This window comes from Nanorana parkeri, unplaced genomic scaffold (assembly GCF_000935625.1).
Source record: "Nanorana parkeri isolate BGI_ZX_2015 unplaced genomic scaffold, ASM93562v1 scaffold1415, whole genome shotgun sequence".
NCBI classification, from domain to species: Eukaryota; Metazoa; Chordata; class Amphibia; order Anura; family Dicroglossidae; genus Nanorana; species Nanorana parkeri.
Genome location: NW_017307683.1, coordinates 174,919 through 194,354, shown reverse-complemented (window position 1 = coordinate 194,354; position 19,436 = coordinate 174,919). Strand labels below are relative to the sequence as shown.

At 39.7% G+C, this 19,436-nt stretch overlaps 1 protein-coding gene across 2 annotated transcripts in view; it reads left to right on the top strand.

Annotated features, from left to right (window-relative positions):
- MAN2A2 (mannosidase alpha class 2A member 2) overlaps positions 1 to 19,436 on the top strand; it is a 101,937-nt gene that overhangs the window by 72,864 nt on the left and 9,637 nt on the right. The window contains exons 10-19 of one of the 2 annotated variants that reach the window (XM_018569876.1): positions 1,267 to 1,469; positions 4,243 to 4,425; positions 9,007 to 9,121; positions 10,785 to 10,852; positions 11,128 to 11,293; positions 13,051 to 13,287; positions 14,569 to 14,691; positions 15,403 to 15,505; positions 16,788 to 16,933; positions 19,180 to 19,321. In XM_018569876.1, coding sequence (XP_018425378.1) covers positions 1,267 to 1,469; positions 4,243 to 4,425; positions 9,007 to 9,121; positions 10,785 to 10,852; positions 11,128 to 11,293; positions 13,051 to 13,287; positions 14,569 to 14,691; positions 15,403 to 15,505; positions 16,788 to 16,933; positions 19,180 to 19,321 — 1,486 coding nt within the window. Of the gene's footprint in view, positions 1 to 1,266; positions 1,470 to 4,242; positions 4,426 to 9,006; positions 9,122 to 10,784; positions 10,853 to 11,127; positions 11,294 to 13,050; positions 13,288 to 14,568; positions 14,692 to 15,402; positions 15,514 to 16,780; positions 16,934 to 19,179; positions 19,322 to 19,436 lie in introns of both variants that reach the window. The other variant, XM_018569877.1, reaches the window with a different exon arrangement.

Genomic DNA, 19,436 nt, shown 5'->3' with positions numbered 1-19,436 from the left:
AGCAGAGGGGAAATGTACAGGAGAAAGGAGGGAGGTGCACTATAGTGCAGAGCAAAATAACCACAGGAAGCCAGAGCAGGAGGCAAACCACAAGGCAGAGGTATCTGGGATACACCGAAGAGCGGGGCTGCGTGGAACAAGCAGCCCCACAAGAGACCAGACACGCATAAGGACAGGTGCAGACCATAATAGAAGTCACCAGCACTCGATGATGTGTGCAAGAAGTAAAGCACTTTTTATTAAATCGTCACATGCGTCATACAGCCAACGTTTCGGGGCCACGCAGGGTCCCTTCTGGGCGACATAGTTAGGTCACTATGTCGCCCAGAAGAAGGGACCTTGCATGGCCCCGAAACGTTGGCTGTTTGACGTAATAATAAGTGCTTTACTTCTTGCACACATCGAGTGCTGGTGACTTCTATTATGGACTGTATCTGACCCGGCGCCATCTGTGTTGTCACTTCGAGCACCAACCTTTCATCCAAGGTCTGTATGCAGTATGGAGTGCAGATGACTTCGTATTATAGAGGACAGGTGCAGAGGCTCACATAGGGGAGGATAACCATCCACTAGCAGGACAGCAGGATCTCACAAGGAGAACAGAGAATCACAGCACACATTGGAAGCAGGAATAGGCCAGAGACTAGTAGGGCATACAGAGATATCTGCACAGGGGAAGGTGCTAAGTACAGGCACACAGAAGAGAGCACAGAGATGGTGGGGGAAAACGTACAAAAAAGGTAGGAGACCAGCACACAGGAACTACAACAACAGAAGAACCAAGAAAAGAGGGAATAGCAAACAGGGAGATCGCAGACAAAGGAGAATCAGCACAAAGCAGGGATCCAAAAAGGTAACCTAGCACAGGAGATCACAGGAAACACAAGGGGTCCGACACAAGAAAGAAGACTTTTTGCTCGAACAAAAAGCAACAAGTGAGAGAGTGCTAAATAGGGGAGGAGGTGTGTAGATTAGCTGCAGCCCTGTGGAATATCATAGGCTGACAGCCAAGCACCAGGACCAAGATGAAAATCTGGCATGGATTGCCGGACATTGACATATAAAAAATGCAGGAAAGAGAAGTGTCAAATTACACATCGCAACAAATCGGATATCACTGATGTCTTTTTTTTATGTGCATGGGGTAGAGAGAGCGGGGTGCTATGAACATCTATAAAATGTCCTTTCGTTGTTCTTCATGACAGTCTTAAAATAAAATGCTTGTGTACATTTAATCTGATTTTGTGACTGGGGCTCCTTCTACAGGCACAGTTTGGAACTTTATCTGACTACTTTGATGCTCTGTACAAGAAAATGGGAGTCACGCCTGGAATAAGACCTCCTGACTTTCCCGTACTCAGTGGAGATTTTTTCTCCTATGCTGACAGAGAAGATCATTACTGGACTGGATACTACACCTCAAGACCTTTTTACAAGACGATGGACAGAGTGCTAGAGTCACATCTCAGGTTTGTGGGTAGCCTAAAACACTGATGTGGACAAATTGTGTGTATAATATATATATATATATATGTATGTAAACTGCATTCCTCTCTTAGGAGCCAGCTCCGTTGACAACAAATAGAGGAAACCTCAAAAGTTGGGTGCCAGCTGTATTTGGGAGCATTGGCTACCTGGCTTCTGGGATTTGTCCAGCCCTGTTGTAGATGTAATTTATATATCATGAAATCCTGACCGTTTCCGCTTAAACATTATTTGCCCTGCAGCCATCTTTTCATCAGTAAGGACCAACTAAGCTTTATGTAATTCAGTCTTATTTATCATTATAACTAAAGGAACTACATCCCATACAGCATGCTTCTCATAAAAGCCCATCAGATTTTTCCTTTAAGTCTTTCTATTGGGAAAAGGAGACTGCAGTTGATTTGTTATAAACAGCAATTACTGTATAAATCATTTCTATCCTCAGTGTATTGCGACTAACATAAAATGGTTTGCTAGGCTCTGCCCAAAACGTTTAAAGGAAAAGTATAGTTTGAGTTTGCCCAGTAATTATATTGTTTTAATCTGTAAAGAAAATTGGCTAGATATAAATTGTCTTTGAATATGTGTTGCTGTGTTATACCTTGCTTCTAAGTAATATTTAACATGTGGTCAGTCATATTCTCTCCTCACATAGACAGGCTCTGCTTCCTACCTTTCAGTGTCACTCCATGGTTGTGCTTTACTGCTTCTTCTCACAGTGGTAGGCTATGGGTCGGCTGACTGAGAGCCCTCCCTAGTGGCTTATCTAGAAGTTAGTAAAAATGTCAAGGTTCTGTCATAAATGTCTCAAATGACTAAGTGAACATTTTCTTTGCAAAGTGAACTGTCTTTACGTCTGAAGACCTTTTTCCAAACTGGACATTTACTTTAAGTGAACATTCTCTTCTCCATTTAGTGAATAAACCCAAAAGTTTTGAAAACTATAAACTAGAGTTGCACAGATACCAAGTACAGTACTCGGTACAAGTACATGTACTGATACTTTTGAGCTTCAAGACTAGACTAGAGAAAAATTCAGAAGTTAGGAGTCAGCTGTCATTTGTAAGGAGCACACGGAGCTCCTGGGATTTGTACATCTCTGTTTTAATGTATGATTTTGTTTTTATAAATATAAATAAAGGGATGCACAGATAACCGTTTTGCGAGTACTGGTACTTGCCGAGTACTTACAAGTACGAGTTCTGATACATTTTTGTTTATTGTCATGTGACAGTTTTTCTAAAACAGTACAGTCTAATGATTTCAGGGCTGTGGTGGAGTGCCAGAGCTAGTCCCAGCTGCAACCGCTGCAGCCCTGGTAGTTCTCATGAAAATGCCAAGTATCTGCACTGGTACTCGAAAAGTATCTGCGCATCCCTACTATAAACCAAGAACAATTTACAAGAGATGACGACAAAGATGTCCATAATCAAAAGGAAAAAAAATCAGATTCTAGCTGTCATTTTTCACATTCTAATTAAAAAAATAATTTCATTACCATAGACCACATATCTGGTTTCCTTTCATTATTGCTTACCAAAGTTTGTTTTTTGCATGAGCTTGCTTATGCTCTAGCAATCCTTGATCTATGTGCAGCAAAGCGCCACACTGGCATATGGGCAGCCATTGTTGCAGCTGAAGCAGCAGTAAAAGGACTACTCAGTACATCCTTAGCAATTTTTATGTTGTCAACTTTGATAATCACCTACAATACATCTTTAATCTGTATTTCCAGGAGATATTTAATATGGTCCCCTAGAGAACTAAAAGTCAACAGACTGTGTAACTGAATATTTCTTGATGCAGCCATTTTATCCCAGGCATTTAATTAAGAGTTCATTAGAACATGATTGTTTTTTACAGTGAGCTACTCCTGGGGGGTTTTTGCATCAGCAAATATATGCTGCTTCATAAAACTTCTCAAGACCAGATAATTTAATACAAACTTCTTCTGTGTTCTAAGGGAAAAATGTTCTAGCCGAACATTTCGACATTAAGTCTTGGGTAGCCCATAGACGTATGAGGGCATTATCTGGGCATTATCATCGCTCGCTCACTTCACGATCATGTCCCTGCAGAGAGCGGTAACTGTCAGTCACAGCTCCCTGCAGGGTTTCCCCCCTCCCCGCTTCGATCCTCCAGCGCTGACTGGAGAAACAGACGAGGGAGGGGGCGGACACAGCTGGCTCTGCCTCTAGATAGGCAGAGCCAGCTGTCACTCACGCAGCTGGGTGGATCTCGACAGTAATGTCGGGATCCGTCCCGGCTGCGGCGGTCTCAGTATACCGCAAGCTGTACCTCGTGATTATACTGAGCTTTGGGTCACGGGAGGACGCTAGTTCATGTCCTCCCATGACCCTAAAGGAAAACCCTCACCCCATTGTGAGCAGGCGACGGTATGTGTTCGCTCACTTCCCGATCTATGAAGCCGATTGTGTGACAGCTTCATTGTCACACGTCGGCTCGAACTATGAGGATGAGTGAGTTTAACTCACCTCATAGTTCTCCTTTTAAATTTTCAAAACAGGAATGGTTCTGTGACTAGAGCACCCCTTTAAAGAAGAGGAACTAGCCAAGAAGACATCATGGGCAGATCATCAATGCATGTCTGACTGTTATTTAATGTCTATGGCCACCAGAGCCCTATAGCTGTTCGTTACTCTTGTGTTAACATGGTTCTGATTTTTGTTTAATTTTATTATTATTTTATATATCTTTATATAGTCTGTCATAACAGAAGTGTATATTTGCTTTCAGAGGTGCAGAGATTCTATACAGCCTGGCGATCAATCATGCAAGGAGAGCTGGCTTGGAAAGTAAATATCCACTCTCTGATTACGCTCTGTTAACTGATGCCAGACGCAACCTTGGTTTGTTCCAGCACCATGATGCCATCACTGGCACAGCAAAGGAAGCCGTGGTGATTGACTATGGTGTACGGTGAGTATCCAGCAACTATACTTCAGCATGGTTCAGCTGAAATAATCTTTACATGTAGGTGGTTTAAATCCTCTAGATTCTACCATTTTATGTATTATTGCTGAGGATGTAATATGAGCCAGGGTATGTATTTTGCTATATACAGATGGTGGGTGAATGAGCATGCACAACAATGAAAACCGCATGCACAACAATTGGAAATAGACCTGTCAAGTTGTAGATGACATAATGTTGCAAAGGTAGAAGTTGGGGGAAGGAGGGAAATCAAAATTACATTAAGCCTAAGTGCAGTTAAGCAGCACAAGACGTAACAATAATGTTCAAAGTAGATTAACCTATAGAATTGATCTGCCTCAAAGAAACCTTAAATGTGGCTGATTGCAATTGGCTTATTGTACTCTGCACATACCATTGTTGTTTTCTTTTTTGTTTCAGTGCTGTATTTTTTGTATTTTCATTGTGAGAGCTTTGGTTTAATATTGAAAGCTGAAATTTAAGCCCACATCAGTCCTATTTAATGTGACTCTGTTGTTGCCATCTTTGCCTGCATTACTGCATAAGTTGATGATTAATGTATTCCAGTGGACTTTGACTTGTATATTTGCTCTGAGTATCCAGGTCCCTTTTCCATTTTTGTAAATACAATGGTGAGTAGTCAGTCATGAGCAATTTAAGATGCCATAAGCTAAGAAGAGTGCCTCTGAGGATCATTATCAAGGCATAGGTTTTCAAAGGGCATAGTGGTTATCTCTTGAGTGGGTGAAGATGGTAGAGAGGGAAGAAAATGTCAAATCTTCGTCACTCTCAAACGAGTGAGTGGTGGGGTAGTCAAGGCATGAATTTCAGTTAAGCCTCCAGCCTGTAAGAGAGAAACAATTGAGCTCTGAACCCTTTTTTCTTCTTCATTGTCCATTGAGTGACACAAGTCCAGTAGAAATTATGTACAACTGGGTTAAACTGCTGTCTATAGAAGGACTGGAAACTGGCAAAACAAAAAAGCCAGCCCATTGTATATGCCCTCTTTCATGTCTGTTTTTTGCTCAACTCTGAGGAAATCGATCTGTATTTTGCTATATTTTTCTCTTCTATCAATATTCTTAATTTTTTGTGGATTTTTTTTCTCTTCAATCAGCACACTGCTGACCTAGGCCCTTTATGCATCTATCCATTTTGGCTAATCCTCAGCAGTGTTTTGGGGGCGGTACCTGGACCCCACTGGATCGCAGATTGTAGAAATAGCCTATAATGTGTCCCTCAGACAATGGGCTCTGCCTTTTGGCACTCCCTAGACTCCTAAAGTACTGGTTTGTTAGCAGCAGAGCATTTTACAGGTCAAGGGCCATGGCACAGCCTCTGGTGGTTTCCAGGCACTGAAGACTCCCTTGGGAGTATGCCCATGGACAGGGCGAAGAGATACTGAAGCGTGACCTTCGGGGACTGGGCTCTGGATGTTGTGCTTTCAAGACCTCTGGATATTATATAACATAGCTGCAGAGTGCTCTCTAGTTTTTAGAGCAGTGGTGTAACCCCATTGCCCAGGTGTAGCCACTGTTATGCAGTGTGTAATGTGTCCCTCTGATGCAGATATCTAGGTAAGTGGTTTCTGCACTATAAGCTCTGCATTTTGGCATTTTCCAGGCCTATGTGTACTGTTTCAGTTAGCTGCAAACTATTTGATACCTTTTTTAGAGCAATGTTACAGCAGTTGGTGTGCTCAGTCTCTAGTGTTTCCCTATGACGCAGATGTCTTGTAATGCTATGCTATGTGCACTATGTCTCTGCATGTGGTACTGTTCACTCTTCTGAGTCCTAATCAGTAGCCAAAATATTAGAGCAGTGGTTTAGCCTTTAACTGACCCAGTCTCTCTGATTTTTTTTTTTTTTTCTTTTGAAATTTACCTCAGAAATTAACAAAGGCAAACTTGTATGTTCCCTTCACACTATGTTCTCTACATTGTGCCATTTTCCAGACTTTTGTCTGAGCCTATTAGCCAACAGCGCTCTCATTATTTGGAGCAGAAGAACTACCTCCAGTTTAGCCAATCTCTAATATTTTTCTGTGTAATGTACCTCAGCAAATAACATCCTTGTGTTACCTTCACACATGTTGCGCTACAGTATTCTGTTTTCCAGACCCCTGTGTAAGAGTCTATCTCCAGTATACCCAGTCTCTAATATTTTTCTATTTAATTCACCTAACAAAAGTTACAAAGGCATCTGTGTGTGTTTCCTTCACACTCTGCACTCTACATAATGCTATTTCCCAGACCCCAGTGTCTGAGTCTATAAGCTAAGAGTGCTCATATTATTTTTGGGCAGCGGTACTGCCTCCAGCATACCCAACCCCTTTTTCGCTATGGAAATTTATCATGTCCTACTGGACATTGAGATCTGCCTTGGTACTCTGTTGTTAATGTCAGGACACTTACTTTCAAGTCTAAAGTTGTGACACAGCTGCCGTCAGCTATCTCTGTACACTAATTCTATCACTAGATGTCTGTTTAGAATAACACATTTTTAGATGTGACCTTGATTTCTGAATATGGCTTGTACAGAACTGCCTCCTATCCAGCTCTAGAACAGTGGATCCTCTGTGTGTAACCATGTTTTTAACTTCCTAATGAGCTAAATGGTAAGTGCTCCAGGTCTAGAGCAACTATGCATTTTAAGTAACGCTTATTGTGGTGAATGTTAGTACATCACTAACTAATATAATCTGGTTTCATAATATGGCACAGTCGTTGTGTTCCAGGCTCTGCTATTTAGTTCTGTATTTAACCTTTAGGCAGTTTATTGTCAAGGCTTTAGACCGTGAGACTGTTCCTGCATCCTTATCTGCTTTTTTCTGAATAGGCAGTTTACTACCTTTTCATGTCACAGGTAGGCGTTACTATTTTTTTTTATCCTTTCGCCCCCTTTGTTTCTGGAATAATGGTTCATCTTGAGATAACTGTGCTGACATCATCCATCCTGGAAAGTGCTGTGTGCGTGCACACTATATGTTGCTTCTCACCTTCTGGCTCCCAGGAACCCTCCTCAGACTGTTCATCTGCTGGTACAGCTTCACTGCCCCTCTGGTCTCTAGCCCTGCTGTTCCCTTTCCTGTGGTAATCCATCACCTCCAGCCACCTGTGATCCTCACCTGCATCTTCTGTCCAGGTTGGGAGTACGCTAGGCCTAGCTTCCTTTGGTTAGTTGTTTTCTGATGTTGAGGGACTTTAAAATCTTTTTTTGCATCCCACTCTGAACTATCTGGTACCACTCTCTGCCCCCTTCCGGTGGCATCTCTGGTCTGTGACATCATGTCTTATTGGATTACATTTTTTTGACAGTGACCATTCCTAATCCGATCAGGACCCTAGCGTTTTACAGTTTGTAAAACCACTTTATCATGCCCTGTGCTTCTTCTCAATGGGCCTTTTGGAAGCATCAAAATTAGCTTTTGGCTCCATATGTTCTCTCCCCGCAGGTCTTTGGTCGAGATCTCTTTGCCTGTCCCCATTCCCAGAAGACGTTCTGATTCTGCGTCCTTCTCTGGTCACAGAACTTAGTCATTTTCTCTTACTGGAGTGAACAGCTCTTCCACTTATTTAATGGGATTTTGCTGTTTTGTTGACTTTTTAAAGTTTATTTCAACTTTTGCAGTCAAATTTGTGACGACTCCAATTGATACGTATGTGTTTCTATCCATAAAGCATACCTAAAAAAAAAAAAAAATCTTACCTTTTAGTTGTATGTTGAACAAGCTCTTGAGCAGACCATAAGCTTTTATATATAAAATTTCAAAGTGACAGGAAACTCTGGCTGTCCTCATAAAAAGACTAGAGGCACTCTGAGCTCTCACCTCTCATTTACTTACAAAGCTTCTATATATTTAACCCTTTGTTAGAACAGACTGTTTTCAAATCTAGTTTACAACTGATAACGAGATCTGCCAGAAGAGCATGGATAAGGTTACATAAGGTTTACACTAAATACACACCTCCCTTATCATTAGATAGGGAGAAAGCTAGGTAGGATTTTAATCCTACCGAATTAAAAAGCACTAAAAAAATAAAAGCAGCAATTTCTAAATATTATGTTTAAGTTATGTTGTGTGAATGAAAGCATGTAACAAATGTATAAATCAAAAGTAGATATAGAGGCATTCACTGGTCTTGTAGCAAAGATAAGTCAAAGCATCAGCATGTTATTTTAGTTGACAATAAAATGCTGATGCTTTGACATCTCTCCGCTGCAAGACCCCTGAGTGCCTCTGTATCTACTTTGGATTTGTATGGATATTTCTGTGGATGAGCACCCAGGCATTTAACTTAAAAAAGAGTGCAGTGGCTACACACCAATATGTGCTCAAAAGAATGCAAAGATGATTTTAAGAAACACTGAAATTGTCATCCTAATTACCCAAAACCCCTGTAATTCCCTATCATAGATGCTGGCATGTTTGTCTTCCTTGCTTTAATAGCCTAGAATCTTACTCCATTTTTAATGTTAACACGGCTCCTTTTTGCTTCTAACTCCAATCTTTATCTGGCTGTTTCTCTTTGCATCTCAAGTCTGTGCATTTTTATTTCTACTCAGGTTGCTCCATTCGCTGATGAATCTGAAACGCATCATAATCAATGCAGCTCACTACCTCGTTGTGGCAGACAAGGAGAAGTATCACTATGATCATTCTGTGCCATTCTTCAGCACGGTAACTGTATTGTGGACATAACAAACTAGCTGTGTTTTTAAAGGGTCAGTGTGAATTAATAGACTCCACTGTGACCTCAGATAAGACAGAGAGTAATGAAATCGCAGTCCAGTCCTTCTACTGGGAGGCGGCCCAGTCCTGTAAATAGAAGCAGACGGAGGGCAATAGTTTATACCTTTGATGTGTCCTATTCTTTATACCAAGGCTTTTGTCAGATATAGTTTATGGTGTTTTCTTATTGTACCATAAGCCTCTTCATCAAAGTGTCTAAAGTAAAAATAGTCTCTGTTTTCTATGATGATTAAGAAGATTATAAACTGTCCTTTTCCTGAATAGGTTCGAAAAATTAAAAATCTAATCATAAGCTCCTATCCCTGCCATGAGATTGCAGCATAATTTAACTGCCTACAAACTTGCTGCACAATTTGATTGATTGGCTGACCTGTAGAACTCCATCATACCCTTTACTATCAGCATAGGGCCTTCAGGTTGATTTTTAAGCAGTCGAGTGCATGTATAGTTCATTTGGCTTGGGTCATTATAAGCCAAATGAACTGTTTTGCTGGTTTGTGGAGTGTCAGGGTAATTGATAAACAGCCCAGGGCGTGTACACTCACGCAGTGGATGATGTTCTGCATCTAGCATGTGTGTTCATAAGCCCTCCAAGTATTTTTTGACTGGGAAGCAAGCTTGCAGACTTTAAATATATAGATACTGTATTATTGAACTAAATGTAATCTAATTTCCCTATCTCACATGCATACACCAGTGCTGTACTACATAGCCATAGCTTGTTTTGTAAGCACCCAGTACACAAAAACAAGTTAGAGTGGGAGCATTGGGAAGTAAAATGTTCACATTAAAAAACTATCCCAAACACATTTTCTATTTGATATGTCAGGTTAACAGCATTTAGCAACAACTGTGTAAGCCTAACTATAAATCTGTGCAGTAAATGGATTGGTCGATGTTTCTGTGTACCCTAATAGAAACCCTGGAACCAAAAATCATGCCTTTTTTAGTTTGTTTTTTTTATTTGTTTTTTCTCTTTTTTTTTTTTATTTAAGTTTTTATTCAGGTTTTAGTATGTATACAAAGATATAGGTCAACTATAACAATAATTGACAAAGCAATTAAATCATCATGAAACTTATACCTAACTGGTTAATACAGTAATTTGGCAGTAATATAATAAAAAGAAAAAAGGGGGGAGAGAAAAAAAAAACCACTTTTTAGTTTTATAACAAATTGACAAATCCTCTGAACTGTGTTCCATTTTTTATAAATTAATTATTTGTACTTCTTTGCTAACATAAACCTAATATAGGTACTTTTGTGCTGAATTTGCCATTCTGTGTGGGTTTGATCCCTCTCTGTAAACCACTGTGAAAGTAAATGCAGTTAAAAGCACAAAAATGTGAGTAGGGAATATAAACGTATAGCTTGCATAATAATAAAAATGAATTGCCTGAATGTTGAAAACAAAATATGCATTTAAAAAATGTTATAGTCCCATGGCATCATGTAACTTGAACATAGACTGTATATACACTTGTGGCTACCACTGCACTCAAGTACTATAAAAAGGACACCTCTCACATAATAAAGTTGTATGGTTTTAATTTTTGCTTTAACCATTAATTATTGTTTGTTTCCTTTTTAGGATGACAGCCGTTTGACCCAGGAAACCCTGCCAGAGAAAACCATCATTAACTTAGGTTCATCTCCACGGTATGTTGGTTAGGGCATATTGGTTCCTTAAAAATGTTACGTATATATTATGGCTGGTGAAATTTTATTTGGCTACCAGGATTGACAGTTATTGACTCATATGTGGTAGCTAAAGGCTGGAGACAATATTTTTTAAACTGTTGGATAATAAAAAATAGAATGTGGTTTTGTCAGAGTTTGATGTGATGCAAGGAGGATAAAACCTTGATGTCTTGATGTAACAAAGCTACTATCCTCTTCTGTGAGTTGTTCTGTTTCCCTTTGCTGTGTTACAGATATGTTGTAGTTTTCAACCCAGTGGAGCAAAATCGCTTGTGTGTGGTCTCTGTTCTGGTAAACACACCTCATGTTCGAGTGCTCACAGAAGAGGGACAGCCAATGGCCGTACAGATCAGTCCAGTATGGCAGTTTTTGACTGACCTGAATCCTGAAGTATACCAGGTAACAGACTCTGCAAAGTGTGATAATATCAGTTTGCTGGACACAAAAGGTTCACTTCAAAAGGAGTGTGCAGTGTGTGAGGTCAGGCATTTGTGAAAGGAGAGGGTGTGAAGGTTCCTAATATAAAGGGGGACTCTAATGTAAAAGGCAGCATTATGATGTGAAAGGGGGACTCTGATGTAAAGGGGAACCCAATTTTTTGTGTGAGATTCCCATCCATACCTGACCTCTAACAGGGATATGGGTTTGGTATGCATTTTGGAGAGACCACACAACATTTACATTTTTACATTCATGTATTTTTAATATTAGGGATGTTCAGATACCAGTTCACAGGGATCCCAACCTTAAGAAAGTAATTTCCGGGAGGTGCCCTCTGCCCGCTCTGAATTGATGGGTGATAGCACAGAAGCTTATGCTTCTCGTGCTACCTGCTGGGGGTTTTTTTTTTAGTATTCTGGCAGCTGCTACCGTCAGAATAAAAAAAACAGCGTAGGAATGAATAGCTAGATTGCTATTGGCCATTTCAATTTACAATAGCCAATAGCAAGCTGCCTAGTGCACCTGTCCTCTGCTGCTGTCAATCAGCAGAGAGAAGACCTGATGGAGAACTTTAGGTCCACCTCTGCTGATTGACAGCAGCAGTGAACGGGTGCAATAGTTAGTCTGCTATTGGCTATTGCAAATTCAAATAGCCAATAGCAATCTAGCTATTAATTTCTATGCTGTCTCTTTTTTTTTTGTTTACTCTGACGGCTCCGATATCACAGTAACAAAAAAAAAACCAGCAGGGAAAGGTTTACTCTGCTAGATCGAGCATAGTAAACCTTTCCGGGAGAAAAAGTTTCTCTCTACCTTATAGCGGGAGACTCCCGGAACGTCCGGGAGATTTGGGATGTCTGAGTTCAGATACCAATGCCGATACTTGGCATTTTCACAAGAACTACCAGGGTTGCAGAAGTTGCAGCTGGGACCTGGCTCTGGCGCTCCACCACTGTCCTGAAATCATTAGTCTGTATTGTTTTAGAAAAACTGTCTCATGACAATAAACAAAAATGTATCAGTAATTGTAGCTGTGCGTACTTGGACAAGTATATAATATAAAAATAATTAATATATTAACAAATCGTACATTGAAACCGGGATGCACAAATCCCAGGAGCTCTGTATGCTCCTTAAAAATGACAGCTGCCTCCTAACTTTTGAGGTTTTTTTTTTTTTCCTCTAGCCTAGTCTTTGAGCTGGAAAAGTATCTGTACTTGTACTTTGTACCAAGTACGGTATTTGGTATCTGAACATTCCTAATTTTTATATTTATAGACTGTGGTGTCTTGAAAGTTTGCATACTTTTAAAGGGTGCTATAACTGAAATACAGGTTGAGGAAAGCAGGGTTAGAATGTGCATCATTCCCGACACAATCCAGAGCAGCTCAGTAGAAATAGAAAGATTGCATTGACTTGCATTGGTAAAACTGATGATCATCTGCTGGCTTTAAACAGTGTTTTCCAGGCTCAGTAAAAATATGTCGTTGAAGTATTGCCTCAGTCTCCATTGACTATAGCAACCAATCAGTTATCATGGAAGGATTCCATGGGTCAATGCAAACCACTCTTTTCTCAAACACTTTCATAAATGAGACATTTAAAGCTCTTTTTAAAGAAGCCTCAGGTCACTAAAAATTAGCAAGAGCAATATGCATTTTGTTATTACCTTGTTCTATTATATTGTATTCATTATCTGTGAAATGTTATTGCAGGTGTCCTTCACTGTACGTTTACCCTCACTTGGCCTGAGCATCTTTCAGCTGTACATGTCATTTGATGCACACACTACCCTGAAGTCCAGTGTCCGGGTGTACCTCCATGGGAGGGACCTGACTATAAAGAAACAGGATGTGTTTCCAGTGAAGATCTTGGAGACCAACACTGATGACTTCTATTTGGAGAATCAGTACATGCAGGTCTGGTTCTCTGGCATCACTGGGCTTTTAAAGGTAAGAAATTGGGAATCAACTGATTATAAAGGGGGTAAAGCACTTCTATGGGATATTTCCCAGTAGTGTTGGCCTAATTTAAAAGTAAAAAATACATGACAAATGCCTTATTTATTAGATAAATAAGGTACAGTTGCTATTGAGAGGATTTTCTGAGTAAACTTGCAAACCATGTTGGTTGTTCACAACACCCAGGGTGTATACCTTTTTACAGCCTTTTAGATAGTGTTAGGAATTTAATTTACAATTGGTTTAGCACCGTAAAACATTGTGCATCCTAATGGCTGACACGCAAAGCCAATTGTTACCAGCAGGTGGCATGTGAAAATAAAAAAGGAGTACTGTTGAAGGGACCAGATCAAAGATTCCAATTTTAAGTGGAAATGCAACTTTGCAACTTTCATTTCATTCTGTATAGATTGAAAAATGTAGACAAATTATCCTCTTGTACATAGATTTACTTGCCTAACCTTGAGATTATGTAGCAGGCAGACTATGGTGCTTGACCTACCATACTGCTTAATTCCACCATCCTCATCTGCAGACCTAGGGCTTCCAAAAATCTGATACAATTACCAATCTTTGCTGGTATTTGAATAAGGCTAAGCGCGCACCGTCGTCTTGTAATTGCGGTTGTGCATTGTAACTGACTGCTCAGGCAAAACGAATTGCATAAGACAGGAGAAACGTGTATGTTTTTCATGCTTGGTAGTACTGTTTTTTTTCTCAGGGCTCTGGCAATACATCAGAGTAGTGGGGGAGCACAGCAGACACAGGATACTTGCTACAAAGTTTGATGGTTAGGTACAGGTTTGCTTTATGAAGTTGTTAAATGAAGCTCTCTATTTTATTACATATATACAGCAATAACAGTTTTATGTAAACATGAATATGTAAAATAAACATAATTATGTAAGAATAAATTCTCTTTATCGGGGAAGGATGCTAGCAATTAAGATCAAGGGTACACGAGAAGGAAATATTCATGAAGCAATATGTTAGTAGTAGGTGATGCAGCTTGTCCTATATGGTATCTACAGACATATAAGTGCTGTAGGAACATTGTACATTTTTAAAGTGAACAGAATGGCAGATGATAATGCACAATGTTGTGAAGTGATAACAGAGCATTAGTAGAAATAACGGTGGAGTGGTTAGGTAATATTACATATATAGGCTGGATACATTTGTTTTGTTTTTCTGCTTCACATATGTAAAATATGGGTATACAGTAAGCATGTCTGAGTTAGACACCAGCTAATTGGTAATTGATTTCTGCAGGGTATTAAACGAGCGGGAGAGGAGCAGGAACAGAAGATAAACATGGAATTTCTCATTTATGGAACACGTACTTCCAAGGATAAAAGTGGAGCCTATCTCTTCCTTCCTGATGGAGATGCCAAGGTACAGAGTCCATCTTATAAGTGAAACATAAACAGCCGTGTGTGTTCTGTATGCTCAGGAAATCAATGTGGCATGTATCTGACATAACACATATGCACCCTAATTGTACCCATAGATATGTGATGACCTTACAGGTCATGGTCTAGGAAACTTCTATGACTATGGCAAATTCCCTTGACCATCTAAGAGAATAGGCCAGGCTGTTCTTTTCCAGCTAATCAATACTGCCCCCACCCCAACACAAGGCATGTTTGCGCGCTGATCAAAGAAGAAAAAGTCTATTGCATTTTCATAAAGTGAAACCCTTTAAAATGAGTGTTCATCTTTTGTGTGCAGTCAGTGACAGGTGATTTCAAAGTGGTTTATATAAGTTACCGTACTTGGCACATTGCTCCCTGTCTTACCAAATAAACAATTACACTTTTACTTTTTTCCTGATGGCCAATTATTTGATCTCTCATTGTTGTTCCCGTCTTAATGACATGTTTATATTGGTTTTATTGATTTGGGAGAGGCCTTATTTAGTAAGCAAGTACCCTTTTTCTGTTTATAATACACTTTCTTCTATGTCCTTCACTTTCATCCTGGGAAATGCCTTGAATGGAAGAATTTTTAGATATAGAGATATAGAAGTTTTTTTTACCAATAGATAACTCAACCCTGTCTCAATATTTGCAGTGTACATAGTTATGTATGTTTTTGATATTGCAGCCGTACACCCCTAAAGACCCTCCTGTGGTAAGAATTACTGAGGGCCCATTCTTTTCAGAAGTGACTTGTATCTTTCAACATGTTCAGCAGACCATGAGTTTTTTTTTTGGGGTACTGCAGTTTTTCGCCGTTTCACGGTCGCACGCAATCTGTAAACTGGGCATGTTGGGTATCGTTTTACTCGTTGTAACCTCATCTTTTATATTTCATTTAAAAAATGGGTAATTTGTTGTGTTTTGGGGCATTTAATTAAATTTGTCACTAAATTTTGGGGTTTAATAAGGAGTTGCGCTAATATTGCGCAACATAAAAATTTTCAACTACCACCATTTTATTCTATAGGGTCTTGGCATTCAGAAAATATATAATGTTGGGGGGTTTTACGTCATTTTCAGGCCTAAAATGTGGAATATAACATGGGTGCAAAAATTGAAAAAAGGGCCTCAGTCATGAAGGGGTTAAACTAAAATGATAGCTGTATTTTCCCAGTGGCCCTAGAAGTCTAAAGTTTGACAAGTGTGCTGCCCAGTCTGCACGCCTTTGTTTGACAATAGTTGATTTTTCAATCGACTTTTGTCAAAAGAACCAGCATTTGGTGCCCTGGGAGATTTAATAAAGATTTAACATATGTGGTGAGACTACTTTAAGTGGTAAAGATATTAAGATACTACTTTAAGTTTTCTCCTCCAAAACAAAAAGGACTGAAATTATTTTGGCACTGTTGTGTAAAAGCCTCAGTGACTAGCCAGCACAGCGTAATTTGGTGGTAAATATGTAAAAAAAAAAAAAATGCCAGATTGCAGGTTATGGAGGGTCTATCTGAAAGTCTCTGAACGGAACGTGCATTTAATTCCCTTTATATAAATCCACTTCCACTGGTCCTGTAATAATGTTAGCAATATAAATAAAAGGCAACCATGGGACAATGATTGCGGCTGGTTTAGCAATTTTACCTGCCTATTTATTCAATTAGGCCCATGACACACGACACTTCTATTAGAATGTGTGGTGAAGTGCCCTTCACGCACCTTTCCTGTGGCTACAAGTATGAGAATGTTGCTTGCAATGAATGGTGTCAATATTTCCTTTTTTTACAAGTGGGCAGCAGTTTAGAATTACTATGCGCATTTTGAAAAACATGTGCTGGGCCAGAATTAGGCAGCATGTATGAATTAATAGTTTGGATGAAAATATAATACACACCTTTTGTGCCTTTTTACTATTTTATGAGTAATGGATCCATCATAAGCTCATTGTGTATTTTAATTAGCTCATTGTATATTTTAATATAGCCCAGACATTGCCTGATTTGTAAGCCCCTCACTAGTTTAAATTTGTCCGCATTTGCATTGTCTTCGCCTGCTTTCCTGACTTCCAGTATTCTCATCCCTTGACAGGAACTGAAGGTCTTTCTCTAGATGTCAGCTCAATCATTGATATCCGAGATCATGTCAATAAGGAGATTGCTATGCGGCTTAGCACAGACATACAGAGTGGAGACGCATTCTATACAGACATCAATGGCTTTCAGGTTGCTGGCTTTTCTTTTGTTACAGTGTGCAGGCTTCAAATGTTTGTCCAAATCACCTCTTTGCTATTCAGATTGTTGTCCTATTGCTTTTGTCGTCTTGTTTTAATTTTAAATATTCATTGACCAAGGTAACCTTTTGGCACCAATCTTAGTGTGGGATTTTCCAATAATTTCTGCACGGGGGGGGGGGGGATTTATCAAAACTGGAGCAGTTGCCCATGGCAACCAATCAGCATCTCTCTTCAGTTTACTCATGTAAGATTTAGAAATGAGACAGAGAAGCTGATTGGTTGCAGTGCAAATCTGCTCCAGAAATCTGCTTGATAAATTCCCCCCAAATGTATCTGAATGGGGTTAGACTTAGAGACTGGGTTGTCAGACATTCCTGTCAACAGAAATCTTCTCACAAGATTGTATGTGCATTCAGTATAATTTATGCATGTTATTTAGATGTAAAAGCCTCCCTTGTGTAGACCTACAAAAGCCCTGAGACTGCTACTGGGCTCTGCCATTTTTGATGTGATGCCAGCAGACGCTGAGCTATCACTCATGTGATACTCTGAAGTATTTCCCTTCATTGTTTCCCAGAGAGCTACATAAAAGATTATGTTGGGAGGTGAGGGGTGAAGGAGTTAAAGTATCTTTCCACTTTGCAGCCAAATTGGCATAACAGCTGCATTTTATATTTGTTATATATTTTCCTTCACAGAGCAAAACTAAAAAAAATTCAAAAAGTGCTGCTTCCGTTTTTAGGTGCTTTTTGCTTGCTTAAAAATTAGGGATGCACAAATAGCGCTTATTCAGTATCGAGTACCGATATTTTTTTCTTGGTACTCTCCGATACTGGAAGTCCCATTTAAGGAAGCCAGACGCTGTGTAATGACTCACCACCTGGCTTCCTGATTATCCGTGAAGCCGTCTCCATGCTCCCCCTGTCACCAGGTGACTGGGAAGCATGGAGTCGGCTTTCTGGCCTTTTAAGAAGCCGGGCGCCGTGTGAAGACTCGTTGCCCAGCTTCCTGATTAGCCGTGAAGCCGGGCGGCGTGTAATGACACGCTGTCCGGCTTCCTGATACCGGAAACTCCAGTATCGGGCTACGCATCAGAGCATTTGGGCGAGTAAGAGTACTCGCCCAAATACTTGGCATCAGAACCACTACTAGTGTCAGTATAGGTGCAAGATAAAAATCCTACCTATCTTTCCCCCCTATGTAATGCTGTGGGAAGTTATTATAAGTTGTAAACTAGATTTTAAAACTGTCCTAACAAAGGGTTAAAGGTCTAGAAGCATTGTGTTAGTGAGAGGAAACCCAGAGCGTGTTTCTAGTCTGTCTTGTGTAAATTGAGTTCTACCTTGTGTAAATTGACAAATCTTGTCAGGACATGCAGAGTGCTCTTCCTTAATTCTCCAAACATTGGATGAATCGATGAGAAGCATTGAACACAAGCACAGTTGAGCATAGGGCAGCAGTGTCCACTGATCCCTCAAGATTTTTCTGTTGGAAATTCTCTGCATATTAAAACAAACATTTACAATGATTGGAGGTAGTCATCACAGCTCTTTACAGCCACAAGAGCTGGAAGTGATCATCAGATATGTTGTATTACTTGCTTATTTTCAGGCAGTGTATAGTGCACCTTAAGAGAGTTTGCGGTGTTATTGTTTGGCATAAAATACCAGCTCTTGGCAGCTATTCAGCCAAACACACATAGCACCCAAAATAGTGTACAACCATGTCCAATAATCCTTACTTTGGTCCGGTATCTACCCTTTGTTGCTTATTTCTGGTGACTGGTATGGGTGACCTAAGCCTCACAAGTATTTTTTTTTTATTTAAATACATTATTAAATAAAGGTTATATTCTAAAAATATATTTTTGAAAGTTAGTAGTTCTAATAATAATGCTGTCAGAGTTTTAGATGGAACCATCAGCCTAACCTGACAAGCTTAACTGTGACATCTCAGGTCACCTATTGCAAGTCTTGTACTGAACGTCAGCATTTTAACAAGGCTTCAAATAAAATATTGAGGTTTGCCTATTTCAGAACCACTTCATAATCATAGCTGTGACATTGGTGCATGCTGTGAGTAGACCCCAGTATCAAACACCAATGGGAGTTCCAGTTTAGTTGATTGGGATATATTCTGCTGCCATACTTATTACAAGACTGTATAGAAGATGACACGTTTATCTAAATAAATTATTTATTATCATCATTTTTCTTGTTATCTGCTTCACTTTAGATTCAGACTAGGAAGTTTTTCAAAAAACTTCCCCTCCAAGCTAACTTCTACCCAATGCCAGTGATGGCATATATACAGGATGAAAAAAGTAGATTAACGTTACACACGGCACAGGCTCTTGGTGTCTCCAGCTTGAAGAGTGGTGAGTAGTATAGCACATGAGTGGTTTCTAACACTGGAAAATTATTATTATACAGGATTTTTAAAGCGCCAAAAGTTGCACAGTGCTTTACAAGATTAGGAAGACCTTACAGTTA